Here is a 20,990-nt window from a genome sequence, read left to right on the forward strand (position 1 = left end):
CTCCCTGTCTATCATGAATAAATAAATAAATATTAAAAAAAAAAAAAAAAAGAAAAGCCCTACAATGTGGGACCTTACCTGGTTGCAAAAGCCAAGTACTTCCTTCTAGAACCCAAATAGCAGACTAAGGCTGAGGCCTTCCCATGTATGCCTGAAGGCCTCAGAATGCCTCCATTTCACTGAGGCAAGAAATGAGGAAAAAACAGGGTGGGGAAACCCAACCTGAGAACTGCATCTGGGAAAACATTTCAGGTGAGTTACTAGCACATGGAACCAGCCAGAACCAAATGCTCTAAGAGTCTCTGAGCTTTCCAGAAAAATGGCACTGCCATCCTGAGGACAGACTTAAAAAAGCCAAGACACATCCTTTGGGCCCCCTGAGCTCGCTGACCAAGTTATGAGACCAGGGAGGGCAGGTCCCCTACTACCCACTGCAGGTGTGTTACAGAAGACCAGGACAAAAACCCCAGAGGGTGGAACAACGGACCGGAAGATGGCGCAAGAGGGGTTTCCTTCCAAAAAGCTAACCCAAATTCATGATTTCACTGCCCAATCAATCAGCTCTGTAATCCACAGGGTAAGGAAGCTGACAAGCCCATGTGTTCTGTGCCAGGCACTCACCGACGGCTGATCAAGGCTGCTGGGCCTCTCCTCCTTCTCCACAGCCCGCCGGCAGTCTGGGCACACCCACAGTGGCAGGTGCAGCACGCTGTTGCCCTTGGGAGCCATGGAGAGGGCCAATTTGCTTGCAGTCTTAATTCCACTCTCTAAGAACGAAGAGTCTTTCCGCTCACTTCTGCACAGAAGGCAATAATCCCCAGCGGGGTAGGGTGGTGTTCTATGATTCATGCCAAAATTAAAAGGAGTCTGGAATAGAAAAAGAAAATTCTACTTTCAAAACATGATCCACAAAGCCAAGATCATTTAAAAATACAATATAGTTTTAAATGATAATGTACATGTATGTTTACATAAGCATCAAATAGGGAATTTGTTAAATAAAATTCTATCTAGTGAACTAGAAACTCATAATACTCCAAATAAAGAGAAGGACCATAAAGAACATCTTAGTAGGAGTAAGAAAACTGCCCAGCAGAGTTTAAAGCCACTCTTCCAGAGGTGTGTGCATACGAGGGGTCACACCCAAGGCATTAATTCCAGCCTAGGTGTGTGTACAAACCCCCAACCATGTCAGAGGGGAGGGGAGTGTTCTAGTTCTAGAGGCAAGATCAGCATTAGAGAAGTCTGGCGGCACCACACATCCAAGACCCAGCTTCCCTTCTGGCTCAGCATCAGTGCTGCTCAGTTCATCTCTAGTTACTCAATTTCAATGTCTGCTTTTTTAAATAGGTAAGAGGCAAGATCCCTGCCCTAGATTCTCTTCAAAAGATTTTCCATCACCCATCAGAAAAGGAAAATTAGCTTCAAGAACACACAAACGGGTCCCACATATTTAAAACACGCCTAAAGTAGTAAGGTTAGCAAGCAGGGGCCAAGACTTTAATCCAAATCAATGTGAGCCCAAGATGTGTCATCTGCAGAGAGGAACCATCCTGCAAATTCTCAAGAGGGGTTCAAGAGAGGCAGACCTGGGCAGTACATGAGCAGGGAAGCCAGGCATGACCTTCCAGAGTCAGGCACAGCTCTGCCACGGTTCCAAGCCAAAGCACATGTGGGATCAAGGCTACAGAAATCCCCCCAGGCCTCCAATGCTGTCCTCTGCCACAGGACACGTGGCACAAGGGAGTGTAAAGAGGACCAGGACGGATGCCAAGGTTATTCATGCTGGAACCTCAAGGTATTTTACCAAGTCTCCAGTTCTACCCAGAAGCTCCTCCAGTACACCTTACCCAGGCCTGCCCAGCCAGCAGCCCAGCTCTTCCCTCAGCCCTCGGCGCTCTCCCTGTTCTCCTGTTCGAAGGCTCTGTTCTCCTGCTCCAAGGCTCACATAGGTCTTTGGTTGTGCTTGTTCGCTGGACTACAAGTGTGCATTTACACAACCGGCTCCACAGGCTCCACCTCTAAAACCCAGGATGGCTGGCAGGTGACCAGGTACTTACACAGGGGGTGGGTAGGGGATGCCAGGGTGAAAGATGAATGAATGATGAAAGGAGTGAATAACAGCACCACTAAGACTTGCACATATATTCTTACCTGCTTTATAATCCAGTGACCAAAACTACTTAAACCTGTCACATCTGCAGGTTCCATGGTTTTAACCAGACCCCACTCAGCAATCACTTGAATGTGTGGGTTGTGCATCAAGGGAAGAGTACTATATCCCAGTGAGTGGTATTCCAGAAAACTCCAGACTGCTCCTCAAACCACAGAATACCATGGGAGGAGATGTCTTTCTCTGTCCCAACAAATCCAGATGTAGAAAATAAGACAATTTCAAAAACCACACTGATTTAACCCTATGTAAAACCATCTCTTGTCCCTAGGCCTATAAAAAAACAACCCATCATCAATAGAACAGCCACAGCCTTCAGATCTTTCTAGGCCATCTTTTTACTCAGAGAAGGAGCTGCTGGGCTTCAAGGTTACAAAGTCCCCAAGCCAGAGATTAGAAGAGCCAGAGCTGACCTGAGGGTAACCAGTTCTGCTCCAGATCATCTGCTCATCTGCATAACGGGCAGTCTGTCCATCCAGTATTTACTGGGAGCCACCATGTGCCAAGGCACCCATCCAGGCACTGAGCACACAGCAATAACTAAAACAAAGTCCCTGCCCATGGGGAGCTAATATCCTTGCAAAAGATAAGACTACATATGACACAGATCAGGACAAAATACAGAACATGAGATAGTGGTCACTGAGAAGGAGAAAAACATAGAGCAGGCAGGAGTGTCTGGGGTTGGGAACAGTACTTCCCATTCAGGATGGCCAGTGAGAACTCCCTCCAGGAGATACCTGATTGTCTGGGGCTGGTAGTAGCCACACAGGTACCCGGGAAAGGGACACTCCCAAGAGCAAGCAGAAAGGCCCTGGGGCAGGAGGCCAGAGGGGTAAGGTGGGCGAGTGCTAACTGGGCAATGAGGTTGTATGTGGGAAAGAGATGAGATGCAAACACGGGATCAGGGAGAGCTGACAAGACTGTGAAGGAGGCAGATATTGGAGACAAGCAGAGGAGGAAAGGCAGAAACAAATCTTCCTTGGATCGAGTGCAGGGAAGCAATATGTGATGAGGAACCCCTCTGCCATAAACACTGAAATACAGTGTGCCAGGCATCCTAGCAGGTTAGATCAAAGAAGGAACTGTGAATAGCCCAAAGGGCCTACAGTTTCCTGAGAGGTGTCAGACAGGCAAATTCAGACATAAGTACCTGCCTTCCAATGGCAGGAAGTATTCCTCCATGAAGAAATAAATTCAGCAAGGATACAGAGCAGAGCTATAAGGAGGGCACCATATTATCATGGGTGAAGCAAAGCTAAGGCCCAACAGAAGCAAACACAGCTGCATGAAAATCTGGGAGAAGAGCATTGCAAGCAGAGGCAGCAAGTAGGGACCTGCACAGGCTTGAGGCCCCAGATGAAGGCCAGGAGCACCACCAGAACAAGGGACAGGCGGGGGCTGCTCTCCAGGGCTGAGGGCCATGGGAAGAGACCAAAGATTTCTCAGAAGGACAGGTAGGAACCAGCTGGCATCTTAAAAGGAAACTTTACTGTGTAAAAAATGAACTCTGGTGGAGGTAATGCTGTTCTAGGTGGGTCCAGGTGCAGGCAGGAACCATGGAGGTCCAGAGCAGTCAGACTCACAAGTGCTGAAGGTAGAACTACAAGACTTGCCTGCCAAAAGACCCAAGGATGTGATGAAGATGTGAATGCCTAGACAGTGGGCATACGAACAATAGAAATGCCAAACACAGCCAGACAGGCTGGGGCAATGGCAAGAACCAAGGTTTGCTTTAGATGATGTACCATGAAGTTTGTGTTAAACATCCAAAAAACATGGCGGGCTTGTTCTACACAAGTAAGACACTTCGGGAGTAGGCTGCAATGGGATATATAATTCGGGATCAGCAGTGCATGTGGTATGTCAAGCCATGGAGCCAGGCCAGATGATCCTTGGGGAGAGGGTAGACCACCTCCTGAATCAAAGTCAAAACTTCTCAACTCTTGACCAAAGTGCTCAAGTATGAAGCTAGTCTTCTCAAGGGGGTCAACCTCTACTCTCCACGCCTTTCTTCAGATGAAGCAAGTAACAGATTACTACAAGATACCCACGTGTGCATACTATACCAAAATAACCAAACACTTGTATCTGCCACATAGTTACTCTCCTGTGATTAAATGGGAGGTACAAATATAAACTCCACTGAATCTTTTAAAAGCATTTTCAGCTATACTGAAGTATAACCAAGGTAAAATAAGCTGGACAACTGAGGCATGCAATTGGAGTAGTCCTAACACAGACACACCTGTGAAACCACAGCAATCAAGATAATGAACATTACCCTCCAAGTTGCCTAATGTCCTTCTGCACCCTCTTCCTCCACATCCCCTTCCCTCCTATCCCATTCACAGGTGACCACTTCTGTGTCTATCCATTACTATGCAACTTCTAGAATTGTATATAAGTTATATCACACAACATACTCTCTTGTTTGGCTTCTTTTGAAAAGTATAGTTATTTGGAGAGGATTCCCAGGTATGTATCAGGAGTTGGTCTTTTCCTTTCTTTTTCCTTTCCTTTTTTCCTTTTCCTTTCCTTTCCTTTCCTAAGATTTTGAGATAGAGTATGCATGAGTCAGAGGTGGGGGGCAGAGGGAGTCAGAGAAGCAGATTCCCCACTGAGCAGACAGCCCAACATAGGGCTCTATCCCAGGACTTCAGGAGCATGACCTGAGCTGAAAGTAGATGCTTAACTGACTGTGCCCTCCAGGTGCCTCAGGAGTTGATTTCTTTTTACTGCTGAGTAGTATTCCATTATGTGGGTAAGCTACAACTTGTTTATCCATCCTCCCATTCAGAGACATCTGGGTTATTTCCAGTTTCTGGCTATTACAAATAGTAGCTGCTGTGAACACTCATGTAGAATCTTGGTGTAGACACATGCTTTTGTTTTTCTTGCACAAATACCAAGGAACAGAATAACTGGGTAATATGGTAGGTACAAGTCTAGCTTTTGAGAAATTGCCAAATTCCTCCCAAAAAGCAGTCTTCGAGAGTTCCAATTAATCCACATCCTCATCAATATGATGAGTTGATTGTAGCTACTGTAATGACTGTGTGGTGCTGCCTCACTGTGGTTTTCCCTAAGGATTAATTATGTTAAATATCTTTTCACAGGCTTATGTAGTATTTATTCAAATCTCTGGTCTGGATTAAGGTTTATCAACTTTATTACTCTTAAAAGAATCAGCTTTCAGGGGCGCCTGGGCAGCTCAGTCAGTTGAGTGTCCAACTCTTTTATTTTTTTTAAGATTTTATTTATTTATTCATGAGAGACCCACAGAGAGAGGCAGAGACATAGGCAGAGAGAGAAGCAGGCTCCTCCCAGGGAGCCCGATGCAGAACTCGATCCCCAGACCTGGGATCATGCCCTGAGCCAAAGGCAGATGTTCAACACTGAGCCACCCAGGTGTCCCTTGAATGTCTAACTCTGGATCTCAGCTCAGGTTGTGATCTCAAGGTTGTGAATTCAAGCCCAACGTTAGCTCCACACTGGGCGTGGAAACTACTTAAAAAAAAAAAAAAAAAAGGAAAAAGGGGGAAAAAAAACCCAGCTTTTGGTTTTGTGGATTTTCCATATTTAAAAATTTTATTTTCATTGATTTTTGCTTTTATGATATTATTTACTTTTGGGGGGGTTACTTTGGGTATAACGGCTCTTTGATTTTCTACTTTCTTGTGGTGGAAGCACAAGCCATTCAGCCCTTTCTCTTGCATGAAGAGGGGGTTAGTACTGTAAGTTTCCCTAAACTCAGTGCATTGGCAAGCACTTTAGAAACATTAATATGCTGCGTTTTCATTCTCATTAGGTCCAAAATACTTTTTGGTCACCTCTTGATTTCTTCTTCGGTTCATTGGCTGTTTAACATGTGATATGGTTCCCTCATGTGTATGGTTTTGTTAGTGATTTCTAATATAATCCCATGTAGTCAGAGAAGCTGCTTTATACAACTTTAATTCTTATAAATTTATCAAGACTTTTTATGGCTCAGAATATGGTCTGCTTTGGTAAATGTTCGATATTTACTTAAAAGACAATGTAAGCATGCTGCTGTTGTTGGGCAGTGTCCTATAAACATCTGTCAGGCCAAGGTGGCTAACAATGTTATTCATCTTCTATAACCTTACTGACTTTTTTTTTCTTTTTAAAGAGTATTTATTTATTTATTCATGAGAGACACATAGAGAGGCAGAGACATAGGCAGAGGGAAAGCAGGCTCCCTGCAGGGAGCCCGATGCAGAATTCGATCCTAGGACCCTGGGACCATGACCTGAGCCAAAAGACGCTCAACTATTGAGCCATCCAGGTGCCCTTAGTGACTTTCTGTTTACTTATCAATTATTGAGAGGTCTTAAAATCTCCAAACATAATAAATTTGTATTTGTCTATTTTTGCTTGATGTACTATCAGTCTTTCTCCACGTATTTTGAAGCTTTGTTATTAGGTGCAAAGACATTTAGGATTCTTATGTCCAATTGATAAACTGACCCCTTATCAGTATGAAATTACTCTTTACTCCTGCTAATATTCTTTGCTCTGGCATCTGTTTTTCTTACATAGCCAATCCAGCTTTCTTCTCACTTATATAAGCAAGGCGTTATCTTTCCCTATGACTTTACTTCTAGCCTACTTGCATCTTTATGTTTAAAGCACATTATAGCAGAAAGCATAAAACTGGGTCTTGATTTTTTCTCACTCTCACAATCTTTTAAAATTGTCATGCTTAGACTATTTATGTTAAGTACAATTATGAGATAGGATTAAGATTATTAAATTTTCCATCTAATTTTTTATTTTCCTAGTGACCCATTTATTTTTGTTCCTTTTCCTCTTTTTCCACTTTTTAAAAATTGGGAATTTTTTATGATTCTACTTTACATCTCTTGTTGGACTGTGAGCTATATTTTTGTTTGGAGTGGCTGCATTAGTGTCACAGTATACATTTTAATTTACCACAAACATCTATCTAGTAAGACTTTATGACTACACCACAGAAGAGCCCTCTGCTCCCTCTTTTAGCCTTCGTGTTGCTTGTCAGACATGCTGCTTCTACATGTAAGCTCTATAAGGCATTGTTGGTTTTGCTTTATTTTTTTTAAGAAAAAAAAAAAAGATTTAAAGATTCCATTTATTTGAGAGAGAAATCTGAGAGATCTGAGATATGTGAGAGATCACAAGCAATGGAGAGGGAGAAGCAGGCTGCCCATAAAGCAGGGAGCCTGATGTAGGGCTCAATCTCAGGACCCTGGGATCATGACTCAAGCTGAAGGCAGATGTTTAAATGCTGAGCCACCCAGGTGCCCCAATAAATTCTTTTTTAAGATTTTATTTTTATGTAATCTCTATCCTCAATCAGGGGCCTAAACTCATAGCCAAGATCAAGAGTCGCACACTCTATGGACTGAACCAGACAGGCACCTCACTGTTTTTGCTTTAAATAGATTATTGTATTTCAAAGTAATATAAAAAGTATTTCCCCCATACAGTCACAATCTCCAGTGTCCTTCCTTTCTCCGTGTAGACCCAGACTGCCATCTGGTGTCATTTCTCCTCTGCTTGGAGTTTCCTTTATCATATTCTCTGATGAAGATCCACTAGCCATGAAATCTTCCAACATTTTACGTCAGAACATTTTTATCTCACCTTCACTTTCGTGTCTTTTTGTTTTCATGCAGCCCCAAAGGGGCATCATTTTCACTTTTGAAAGATATTTTTGCTGGTTTAGAATTCTAGGTTATGCTTTTCCCTTTCCGTACTTTAAAGTTGTTCTTTCTCTACTTCTAGCTTGCATTGTTATTCATGAGAAGTCTACCTTTGTCATTGCTCAAAGTGTAATGCATCTTTTTTTTCTAACTGCATTTTTCTTTTAAACATTGTTTTCAAGACACCTGGGTGGCTAGGCAGTTGAGTGTCTGCCTTCAGCTCAGGGCATGATCTTCAAGTCCTGGGATCGAGTCCCACATTGGGCTCCCTGCATGAAGCCTGCTTCTCCCTCTGCCTACGTTTCTGCCTCTTTCTGTGTGTCTCTCATGAATAAGGAAAATCTTTTTCAAAAAAATAAACATTGTTTTCAGTGATACAATAATGATGTGTTGTGGTGTATTTTCTTCATCGTTCTTGTGCTTGAGGCTTACTGAGCTGCTTCGATGTGCACATTTTCCCACCATTATTCCTTCAAATATCTTTTCATAATCCCCATGCCCATTCTTTCTTTCTGGAACTCCAATGACACTTACATACAGTGCTGTGGGCCATGTGAAGTTGTTTCAAGGCTCACTGATGCTCACGGTTCTTTTTGGATACCTTCTATTGCTATCTCCTCAAGTTCATTAATCTTTTATTCTGCAGTGTCTAATCTGTTACTAAGCCTCATATAATGTATTTTTCATCTTGGACACTAGTTTGCAACTCTAGAAGTTCATTTGGGTTTTCTTACATTTTGTGCTTCTCCTTAACATGCCCATGCTTTCCTCTGTCTTCTTGAAAATGCAGAATATAGCAATAACAACTGTGTTAACGTCTACCTAATAATTCTATTATATGTGTCATTTCTGAATCTGTTTCTGTTTATTTATTTTGAACCTCATTATGGACTGTATTTGCTTGCTTCTGTCTCTGCATGATTTTTGACTAGAAAGTAAACACTGTGAATTTTACTGTGTTAGGAAAACGGGTATGGTTTTACTCCTTCAAATATTTCTGAGCTTTGTTGTGGCCCATAGTTAGGTTATCTGGGAAGAGCTTGGTCCTTTCAAGGCTTGCTTGTAAGATTTGGGAGGTGGGATCTGAACATTTCTTTTAAAAAGATCGAATTGTGGCAGGCCCGTGGCTCAGCGGTTTAGTGCCGCCTTCAGCCTGGGGTGTGGTCCTGGAGACCTGGGATCGAGTCTCACGTCAGGCTCCCTGCATGGAGCCTGCTTCTCCCTCTGCCTGTGTCTCTGCTTCTCTCTTTCTCTCATAAATAAATAAATAAATAAATAAATAAATAAATAAATAAATAATCTTCAATAAATAAATAAATAAATAAATAAATAAATAAATAAATAAATAAATAAAAAGATCGAATTGGTTTTATTAAGTGATTCATGAATCAGGCAGCATCCTATTTGGCAGTAGAGAGATGCTCCCAGGATCAGAGCACCTTTAGCCTTTCCCACTACTGAGACACCTGGGTGGCTCACTGGTTGAAGGTCTGCCTTCAGCTCAGGGTGTAATCCCAGGGTCCCAGGATTGAGTCCCGCATCAGGTTCTCTGCAGGGAGTCTGCTTCTCCCTCTGTCTGTGTCTGCTTCTCTCTGTGTCTCTCATGAATAAATAAATGGAACCTTTAAAAAAAAAATCTTTCCCACTACTGAGGCAATACCCTTGTGACCTCACTTTTGCATTACAAGATTTTCCCTCTCCGGCTGGTGGGAACACAAACTGTTTGGGGTCCCATAGGAGCTCCATGAATTGTTCTACTACTCACTTCCTGGGTTCTTCCCTTGATATACAGTTTCCACACATGCATGTGCTCATCAATACCCAGCTGAATATTCTGCGTGGCTCTCTTTTTTTCTCTTTGCAGCCCTCTCTTCTCTGGTACTCTGCCCTGCAAATTCACTCTGGCCTCCACAAGTTCTCAGGTAGATCTCCTCAATTCAAGGAAACCATCAGACACTCTTCAGGCTACTCTCTCCTTTCTTCCTGAGCCATGACCTGCAAATTCTCTCCAGACAGTAAGGTTGACCAACCCTCAGCTCCTGGATTTTCTATCTCTCAAGGATTACTGTTGTGCACTGCCTGCTGTCCAGCATTGGTACACTACTGCTTGAGATATTTTGCCCTTCTTTTAGTTAAGGCAGGAGGATAAATCCAGTCCGATTTCATTAATACTTTTTTTTAAAGATTTCTTTATTTATTGATGAGAGACAGAGAGAGAGAGAGAGAGAGAGAGAGAGAGGCAGAGACGTAGGCAGAGGGAAAAGCAGGCTCCTTGCAGGGAGCCCGATGTGAGACTCGATCCCAGATCCCAGGATCACACCCTGAGCCAAAGGCAGGTGCTAACCACCGAACCACCCAGGCATCCCTCGATTTCATTAATATTCTTAAAAAATAAATGTACCAGAATAAACACTAAACAAGTGTCATCTCCCTAATCCTATATACACATAAAATACATTTAAATAGCAATATTTTATTTACTTACTTCTGTAAGATCCTATGTTGTAACCCAGAAATTTTTCCACAAGAAGATGTACTTATTCCTAAATTGGCCAGATTGCTGAAAGCACTTGAGAAGGCCACTAACAATTGAGTTCTACACCCGTGATGTAAGATATTTTACCCTTTCTGAGTAAACTGGTTTTCCACTGTCTGGTATAAGCTGTCATTTGTGGCCAATGTGTATGTTTAATAAAAGATATCAAATTCATATTCTTGCTAGGCTTATCTCTAATTCTAAAAGTAACATCCAAAAAAAGAAACTGCAAATTCAACATGAAAAACAGACATACTATTTAAAAACTTTACAGGTAAACTTATTATAGACACAAAGAAAACACAGCATCTTAGGACATAAACACACTAAAAGCGCTCAGGTGATAGTGGCCCATCTCAGGTCACACAGCCCAGGTGAAGACTAAAGCCAGGATACTCATGTACACAAAACACAAATGTGCCTGTTTTTGTTGCATTAACAACTCCTGCCTTGGACACAGCACAACTGTGTCTTCCTGTCTGGTCTGCAGCCTCCAGGTCTGTCTACTTTCTCACATAACTTTATTTACCCTCCTATCGGGATGATCTTTCAGACTGCACACGTGAACAGAATATTCCTCTGCTCTGAACACTTCAATAGTATCCCTAACTAAAAGGATCAAGCGTGACATACAAGGCCCTTATCACGTAGTGCTGCACGACCCAGTAGTTCTACTCCTCACAATTCCAGATCCCTGCCCCCATTCTTAGTACATGCCATTTCTCACTCTGAAACACCCATTTCCCTCCTATACTGGGCAACTGTCAGGCATCCTTTCAAACCCCACTGTACTATATCATTCTTTATCTGTGAATTTTGTTCTCCTCCAACCTGGTCCCCACCCCTCAACCAATACAGCCCCCAAAATTACTCCAACTCCTGTACAACCTCCATACTTTACACAAACTACCTTATGCTTTCACATGTTCATCTTCTCATTAGACACTCAACAACTTTTAAGTCCCACAAAGCACACAATAGGCATCCAGCAAACGCTCAAAGAAGAAAATGAAATGGGTAGTCCATATGAGTAATTCACATTTTGTGCTCCCTACTTTTTTTTTTTTAAGATTTGACAGATTGGCAGAGGGAGAGAGAAGCAGACTCCCCACTGAGCAGGGAGCCCGACGTGGGGCTGGATCCCAGAACTCCAGGATGAGGACCTGAGCTGAAGACAGACATTTCACCGACTGAGCCACTCAAGTGCACTCTGTGCTCCCCACTTCAATCACAAGTTTCCTTCCTTATTTTACACACGAACTTTTATCAGCTCCCTGTGTTGAAGTCCAGGGATGACTACATGTGTAGTCACTAAAGTATCTATAGTCTTTTCCGAACTTTCCCAAAGCAGAACATTCAAGTTCTTTAAGCAAGTGGTACTCCTTGGGAAATAATTACTAACATTAATACTTAAGTTCTCTTCCAATTAGTTATCAAAAAGACCGGTAATAGGGGCAGCCCAGGTGGCTTGGTGGTTTAGTGCCGCATTTGGCCCAGGGCCTGATCCTGGGGACCCAGGATGGAGTCCCACGTCGAGCTCCCCGCATGGAGCCTGCTCCCCCCCTTTGCCTGTGTCTCTGTGCCTCTCTCTCTCTCTCTCTCTCTCTCTCTCTGTGTCTCATGAATAAATAAATAAAATCTTTAAAAAACACCTGATAATAGAATCCTAAGTTAGAGGTGAAATTACCTTAAGTGTTTAATGTTTGACATGTAATTTATATAATCACAGAGTAAATATTTAGCAATTTATAGATTTCAAAAGTGTTTCCTGAAAACTCAACATTTATTACATATGATTCCATATTATTACATTATTATAGCATCCTTTTTATAGCTCATGTGAAGTACGTTTTCTTTAGGATTTACTTTCAGTTTACATATTCAAAAAAACAGAGAAAGCCTAAAAAACCTGTAACCATTAAAAAATATATATTTATCATATTATAATAATTATATTAATTATAATAAATATTATATTATATTATATATATTTATTTATTTATTTGAGAGAGAGAGAGCATGAGAGAGTATGCATGTGTGAAGAGGGAGAGGGGCCACTAGTGGGAAAGGGAGAGAAAGAATCGCCTGTGGACTCCTGGCTGAGCATGGAGCCTGATGTGGAGCTCAATCTCACAACTCTGAGATCACAACTTGAACTGCAATCAAGTGCTGGATGCATGACTGAGCCACCTGGGCACCCCAACCATTTTTTCTTTTTTTTCTTTTTTTCCATTTTTTCTTATAACTGCAGTTAACTTCCTGAATTGGCCTACCTACAAATGACCAGTGGTTCTACAGAAGTAAATAGGGTGGCTTTGTGCATTAATGAAGGCACGGTGGTATTGGCTACCTGCCAGAACTATAGTTACATAAAATGGATTTAAGTATGTAACCATTATTAATACAGTGTTTCTATACAGATGAAATCATGTTCTATGTCTAATAAACAATGTAATTATTGTTTGTTTTGATTCTACTTATCTGGAAGAAAATAAATATCTAAACCAGCCTCAGAACAAGTCAGGATGCCAGGGCAAGTTTAGCACCACTGCTCCGTCATCTGGCAGCATAGCAATTCACACATTCAAATATTTACAAAATACTTCAGGTCTCTGCATTTAAGCTCCATATGGCAAAAGAGAAAAATAACTTGCATTTATTAATAGCAGCAAATCAGACAGTTAAAAAAAAAAGATTTGCAGCTCTGAAAATATGTATTTCTTACATTCCTCTTCACCAATCTTTAAAATATAAATGATCTCCTGTGTTCAAGTGGCAAGTTGATATCAAAGTACTACTAACTTCTCTGGCTACAGTTCACATACCCTTTAAAATCTGAAAGTCCCAGTAACCAGTCATTTTGCATAGGGTGCTAAAGGTCTTTACAGCAATGCCCAGAAATTGCCAGAGGGGAAGAAAAAAACTCATACGTAGAACAGAAGCTGGGAAAGGCTTTGAATCAGAAACCCTAAGTGGGACAGGCAACATTGGAAAATTCAGTGACCTGAGGTTATTCCAAAGGTAGCCAGCCACTCACGTAACATACCTGCAAGCCTGTCATCAATACGGCCTTGCTAACACGGGCAGCCAGACCAGGGGCAGCCCCCACCATCCACTCCATTTCCATCACCATCACCACCACTCATGTGGCTACAGGGAGGAACTTGGCGCCGGGATAGTCAAACCAGAGACTAGCTAGTGACCTAAAATAATAACCACAGAAAGTACTTGCTTTTTACAGAATCCTCAATTTCCCTAATACAGAGTTTGATAACACTGAGTCAGTCTCCAGGATTGTTACTAAAATTTTTATGGTCCAAGAAATTCACAAGGCAAGGAGATGAGTCAGAGTAAGGAGGCACAGAAACTCATCAAAGAGCTAAGAGCATAAAGGAATGGGGGGAGGGTGCCTCCTGGCAGGAGCTGGACAGGAAAAGGAGCAGAGATGTGGAAATCAAGCAGAGCAGAAGCAGAGCAGAGACTTACAGGTGAACCACGTGCACAGGTGGGTGGCAACAGGAAGTATGACATACTGGATATGTATGTCTCAAAAGGGCATCCTGGCCAGGCACCCAGGTACTTGTCAAAGCTCTGGTCTCCATGGGTCTCACAAGAGGAGGAGTAGAGGCCTCTTGCTAAAACTTTGCAAACATTTAAAGACTATGACAACACTCAGTGCTGCAGAATGAAGGAGGAAGGGCATACTACATCCTGCCAATGGTGGCATGAGGCCTAATGATGTGCTTGAAAACCCACTGGCAGTATGTTTCCACAGGCTCCGTGCCATCTACCTAAAGCTGTGCCCTTCGGCATGCTTATCCATCACACACCTCCTCGCCTAGGTGAAACCTCTGCTCATGCACCAGGCCCCGCCATCTGCTTGAGGACTTTGTTCTACGGATTCTCCCCTCCATTCTTCGGATCATCAATCTTTCCTTCTTTTCTGCATCATTTCCATGAGGATATAAGCACACTGTTACTACCAGGCTAAAGAAACAAAGCACCCTCCTCGGGACCATACTTCCACCTCTAACCTACAAACAGCTTCTTTCCTCACTTTTCAATTCCTTCAGAGCTGCCCATCCCAGCTCTTTTTCAGAGAAATACAATGCAATCCATAAATATGAGCCATGTATTAAGTTAAAAAAAACAAACACGCAAAAAACAGAAACACTAGTGAAAACAAAATAACACATCACACCTATCAGAATGGCCAAAATCCAGTACATGATGGCACAGATGCATAGCAACAGGAATTGTCACTCACAGCTGGTAGGCAGGCAAAATGGTACAGCCACTATGGAAGACAGTTTGGCAATTTCTCACAAAACTAAACATACTCTTACCATATGATCCAGCAATCAAGCTCCTTTGTAATTTTTTTTAAAGATTTATTTATTCATGAGACACACAGAAGGAGAGGCAGAGACATAGGCAGAGGGAGAAGCAGGCCCCCCCATGGGGAGCCCAATGCGGAACTCGATCCCAGACCCTGGGATCACGCCCTGAACCAAAAGCAGACACTCAACCACTGAGCCACCCAGGTATGGTATTGGTATTTACCTAGATGAGCTGAAAACTTCAATCCACACAAAAACTTGCATATGAATGCTTATAGTACCTTTATTCAGAATTTCCAAAACTTGGAAGTAACCAAGATGTTCTTGGTGAATGGGTCATAAACTATGATCTATCCATCCAGGTAATGGACCATTATTCATCAATAAAAAGAAACACTATCAAGTCAGGAAAAGTCAGAGGAACTTTAAATGCATGTTATGAAGGTTAAGAAGCCAATCTGAAAAGGCTACACGCTGTAGGATTCCATCTACAGGACATTCTGGAAAAGGCAAAGCCACAGAAATAGTAAAAAAATCAATTGTTGCCAGGGGTTGGGGAGGGAGGGATAGAAAGGTGGAGCACAGAGGATTTTTAGGGCAGTGAAACTACTCTGCATGATACCACAATAATAGATACCTGTCATTATACATCTATCCAAATCCATCAAATATACAATAGCAAGAGTGACCCCCAATGGAAACTATGGACTCTGGGTGATAATGATGCATCAGTGTAGGTTTACCAACTGTAACAAAAGTCCTACCAGAGTGGGATGCTGACAGTGTGGGAACATGTGCATCTGTGAGGACGGGGGAGGGGAGTACATGGGAATTCCCTATACTTCCTGCTCAGTATTTCTGTGAGCCTTAAACTGCTCCCAAAAATTCTGTAACTATGTATGGTGAGAGATACTAGACTTACTGTAGTGATCATTTTGCAATATATACAAATATTGAATCGTTATATTATACACCTGAAACTCATATGTTGTATGTTATCATACCTCAATAAAAAAAAAAAAAAAAAACGAAGAGCAAAGTCAAAAGCAACTTTAAATAGTTTTAAACTAATTCCTAAACTAACAAAAGACAGAGCTACATATCTAATTTGGTAGCCACTGTCCAAATGTGGCTACTGAGCACTTGAAATATGGCAAGTCCAACTGAGATGTGTCCAAGTATAAAATACACACCAGACTTCAAAGACTTAATATGAATAAAGGAACTTTAAGTATTTCAGTAATAATTTTTATATTGATTCCATGCTGACATAATATTTGTGGCAGGCTATGCAGGGCTATATAAAAGACACTACGTAAAATTGGTTATATGTGTTTTTTACTTTTATGATATGGTTACTTAAATTTTACAATTACATATGTGGCTTCCATTCCACTGAGCAATACTGGGCTGGAGAGTCACTACTTCTCCCTTTTCCCATCTTATATGAATGCTAATATACTTATAAAGAATAAAATATCCAACCCTGGGTGGTAGAAGGAAATGAAGCCACAGGAATAATTTACAGATGGGAAAAAGAACAGCTAGAAAATCAGAATCTGACACAGCTGACAATAGCTCTAAATACTCATGTTTAACTGTTTTAAACCACCAAAGTCTTTAACACAGAAATTTTTAACTTTTGTATAGTTTTTTTTAAAATGCCAACTTAGACAAAATATCTGCAGTACAGAGGCAATATATGCTAATTTCCTAAATATGTACTAATCATCGTCATTATCCCAAAAGCCCTATACTATTGCCCTATATTGTTAGTGTATTCTGACTAAAGAGAAAATTAAGGCGCTTTGAGAGTTTGAGAGATTTATCTGTGCTAGGAAGTATCAGAGCAAGGATTCAAACCTAGGCAAGTTGAGGGTGCCCAGGTGGCTCAGCCAGTTGAGCATTTGACTCTTGATTTCAGCTCAGATCATGATCAGGGTTGTGGATTGAACCCCACACTGGACTCCACACTGGGTGTGGAGCCTGCTTAAGATTCTCTCTCTCCCTATCAAAAAAAGAAAAAAAAAAAGCAAGCCTAGGCAAACCGGCCCCAGACCACTGAAAGATGTGCTAGGGTCACTTCCTGGACAAGGCAGTTTCTCACAGCCAGGCATCCTTTCTGGAAAGAATGCGTATCAGCTGGGGCATGGACACCAGGTAAGGGAGTTTGAGCCTAGGTTGGGCATCAAAATCAAAATACATGTACATTAGCAGAGACCAATGAAGCCAAAAGTTGCTTCTTCAAGAGGACCAAAATAATGGACAAATAATGGTAAGACTCATTGAGGAGGAGAAAGTAAAAAAAACAAAAAAAAAACCAAAAAAAACCAAACAGGTCAAAAATGAAAATGACATCATTAGGAATCAGTCACTTAAAATAAAATAATAATGATATCACCAACACCTTTAGGTTAAACTTTAAGTGAAACTTTGATGAAGTGCTCAAAGAATTCCTAGAAAATGCAACTAACCAAAATAGATAAATAGAAACTGGAGCAATACTGTAATTATTAAATAAACTCAACCAAATCTAACTACAAGCTGAGATGGCTTCTACCAAAAAATTTAGTAAGTCCAATTTTTTTTTTTAAGATTTATTTATTCATGAGAGAGAGAGAGAGATGCAGAGACATGGGCAGAGGGAGAAGCAGGCTCTCCTGCAAGGAGCCCGATGTGGACTCAATCCTGGACCCCAGGATCACGCCCTGAGCTGAAGGGAGACACTCAACCACTGAGCCACCCAGGCGTCCCAGTAAGACCACTTGTAGAGAAATTCTTCCAGGTAACAGAAAAAAATACATACCAAAAATTAACTATAATCTATATCCTGAAATCTAACAGAAGAAACTCCAAGTTACTCTCTTTCATGAAAATAAACGCAAAAAAAATCTAAATAAATTTATTTGCAAACCCAACCTACCAATATATAGAAAAAGATGCTACTATAATCAAAATTAATTTAAAACTGAGCTGATTTTCTACTTATTTTATCACATTACAGAATAAAAGACAACTACCACGTAATTAAATAGATATAGAAAAGGTGTTTGATAAAATTGAATATCCATTAATAAAAGCATTCCTAATAAACCAGGAATATAATTTTTTTTTTTAATTTTTTTTAAACTGAAAATGGCCACCTTAACAAAAAACAACCACCACCCCAGGATGTGTGGGCAGCTCAGTTGGTTTAGCTTCCAACTCTTGGTTTCAGCTCAGGTCATGATCTCAGGGTTATGGGATCGAGCCCCACATCAGCCTCCACACTTAAGGGAGTCTGCTTTTCTCCCTCTCCATCTGCCCCTCCCTGTGAACTCTTGTTCTCTCTCTCAAATATTTTTCAAAAATAAAAATAAAAGTGTGATATTGGCCCAAGGATAGACAAAGAAAGAATACAGAACCAAGACATATACAGACTCTAAGTTTATAAAAAATTTAAATTTAGGAGCACCTGGGTGGCTCAGTAGTGTCTGCCTTAGGCTCAGGTCGTGATCCCTGGGTCCTGGGATTGAGTCTCGTAGCAGGCTCCCTGTGGGGATGCCTCCCTCTATCTATGTCTCTGCCTCTCTCTGTCTCTCATGAATAAATAAAATCTTTAAAATTTTTTATTTATTTTTATTTAAATTCTTAAAAATGTGGCACATGGGTGGCTCAGTCACAGTTGAACTTCTGACTCTTGGTTTCAGCTCAGGTCATGATCTCAGGACCCTAGACTGAACCCTGTATTGGGCTCCTTGAGCAGAGGGAGAGCCAGCTTCTCCCTCTCCCTCTGCCCCTTTTCCCTGCCTGTGTAAGTGCTGTCTCTCTTTCTCTAGTAAATAAATGAATCATTAAAAAAGAAAAAAGGTGAGAAAGCAAGAAAAATATATAAAGTTCAATTGAAAATAAATGAGCAAAAGACTTGAATAGGCTTTTCACAAAAAAGGATCTCCAAATGGTCAATTAACATATGAAAAGTTCACATGTAATCAAGGAATGTAAATTAAAATCATGTAAAATACCAAGCAGAGTAGCTAAAATAAGAAATTGTGACAACTTAGGCAAAAACAGAACAATGGGAACACTCATGCATTGCTGGTGGAGTGGAAGGAAATAAGAACAACCACGTTGGGGAACATTCCCCAACAACCACGATGGGGAACATGCACCATATATGTATGCATGTGTGTATATGTATGTGTGTGTGTGTGTGTGTGTATATATGTATATATATGTATGTGTATATATATATATATATATGCGTGTTTTTGAAGTCTTAATATGTCATATATATATATGGTTTTTAAATTGTTTTTATTTACTGAGAGAGAGAGAGAATGAGCGGGGGAGGGGGGCAGAGGAAAAGTAGGCTCCCCAATGAACAGGGACCCAGTGTGGGGCTCGATCCCAGGACCTCGGGATCATGACCTGAGCTGAAGGCAGATGCTTCACCGACTAAGCCACTAAGGTGCCCCCAAAGCACACATATATTATGACCAAGTAGCTTCTCTTCTAAACACATATCCTTCCTGATATTAAGTTTTGTATGCACCAAGATACAAGATTATTCATACCAGCTCCAAACTGGAAATAGCCCAGATACTCATCAACTGCAGAATATACATTGTAATCCATTCATATAGTAGAATACTACTCAGCAATTAAAATGGTCAAACTGTACCTCAATTCAAAACAAATCTTAATGACACCTAGGTGGCTCAGTGGTTGAGCTTCATTTCAGGGTGTGATCCTGAAGTTCCGGGATCGAGTCCCACATTGGGCTCCCTGCATGGAGCCTGCTTCTCCCTCTGCCTGTGTCTCTGCCTCTCTCTCTGTGTCTCTCATGAATAAATAAATAAAATCTTTAAAAACAAAACAAATCTTAAAAATACTATTTCATACTATACTATTTTTTAAAAAAGCCATCTACCAAAGACTGTATGTAGTGTACTTCCACTTATATATCAAAAACAAGCAAAACTATAGTGTTTAGGAATGTATGCTTAGTGATGACTTACAAAGGGAAAGAAAAGAATTGTAACCAAGATACAACTTTTAGTAGGCTTTTAGAGTTCCCAAAACATTCTATTTGTTTATCTGAATGCTGTTCATACTAGGGGTCAAAATCAAATAATCTGCCAAGCTATACATTCATTTTATGCACTTTTACAGTATTTAACAATAAAAAAAGTTTTGAAAAAAGAAAGAAATGTTTGACAAAGGAAAGAGGTAGTAATTCAGTTGGGAAAGAAAAAGTTTCTCTATAAATGATGTAACTGAAAATCCATATGAGGAGAATACATCCAAATTCCCTAACATCACTTTAAATTTTTTTTAACATTTTATTTATTAGAGAGAGAGAGAGAGCAAGAGCACACAGGAGCATGGAGAGGGCCAGAAGGAGAGGAGAAGCAAGGTCCCCACTGAGCAGAGAGCCCAACATGCCACTCAATCTCAGGACCCTGGGATCATGACCTGAGCCTAAGGCAGACACTTCACCGACTGAGCCACCAAGGTGTCCCTTTGCCACCAGTTTAAAAATTAATGTGAAATGGATAACAGACCTGTACATAAAAGCTCAAATTACAGGGGCACTGGCTTGCTCAGCTGGTGGAGCATACAACTCTTGATCATGGAGTTGCAAGCTTGAGCCCCATGATGGTAGTAGAGATTACTTAAAAATAAAATCTTAAAAAGAAAAAAGAAAGTTAAAATTATAAGACTTTAATAAGAACAAGAAGAAAAAAATCTCAACCTTGAAGTTTTCTACTTAAAGTAGACAAAATATTTCAACTTTGGGGTAGAGAGAGATTTCTTTGGACCCTAAAAAGCACTAATAACAGAAGAAAAAACTACTAAGCTGGACTTCATCAAACTTAATAAAACTTGTCCCTCAAGACATGGTTGCTTCTGACTTCTGCCCCAGGATGGAGAAAGCTGGGAGATAGGAGGGGAACATTGCTCCCACACTTAACAATGAAAACGAACTAATTTCAAGTCTATGACTTTCTTGAACCTATCAGGGAACTGAGGTCACAGAGCAAACTGGTCCAAAAAGTAAATGGCTGCAATGAAAGAGCACACACACTCACCTGAGGAAGATGCCATCAGATACTGGTTAAGAAGAGTCTGTTGAGAACAGATGACATATTGTGAAGATGGGGTATAAGCTGTCAGGACAATTCCTGGGGTCACAGAAATTGGGCAAGTCTGCATCCCTTTGCAACCTCTCTGTGAAACCCACTGGGTGGTCA

At 41.1% G+C, this 20,990-nt stretch overlaps 1 protein-coding gene across 5 annotated transcripts in view; it reads right to left on the reverse strand.

Moving 5' to 3' along the window:
* FAM193A (family with sequence similarity 193 member A) overlaps positions 1–20,990 on the reverse strand; it is a 165,930-nt gene that overhangs the window by 99,203 nt on the left and 45,737 nt on the right. For all 5 annotated transcript variants that reach the window (XM_025438338.2, XM_025438336.2, XM_049108570.1 and 2 more), the window contains exon 2: positions 622–867. In XM_025438338.2, coding sequence (XP_025294123.2) covers positions 622–867 — 246 coding nt within the window. The remainder of the gene's footprint in view (positions 1–621; positions 868–20,990) is intronic.

Source organism: Canis lupus, chromosome 3, assembly GCF_003254725.2.
Source record: "Canis lupus dingo isolate Sandy chromosome 3, ASM325472v2, whole genome shotgun sequence".
Classification (NCBI taxonomy): domain Eukaryota; kingdom Metazoa; phylum Chordata; class Mammalia; order Carnivora; family Canidae; genus Canis; species Canis lupus.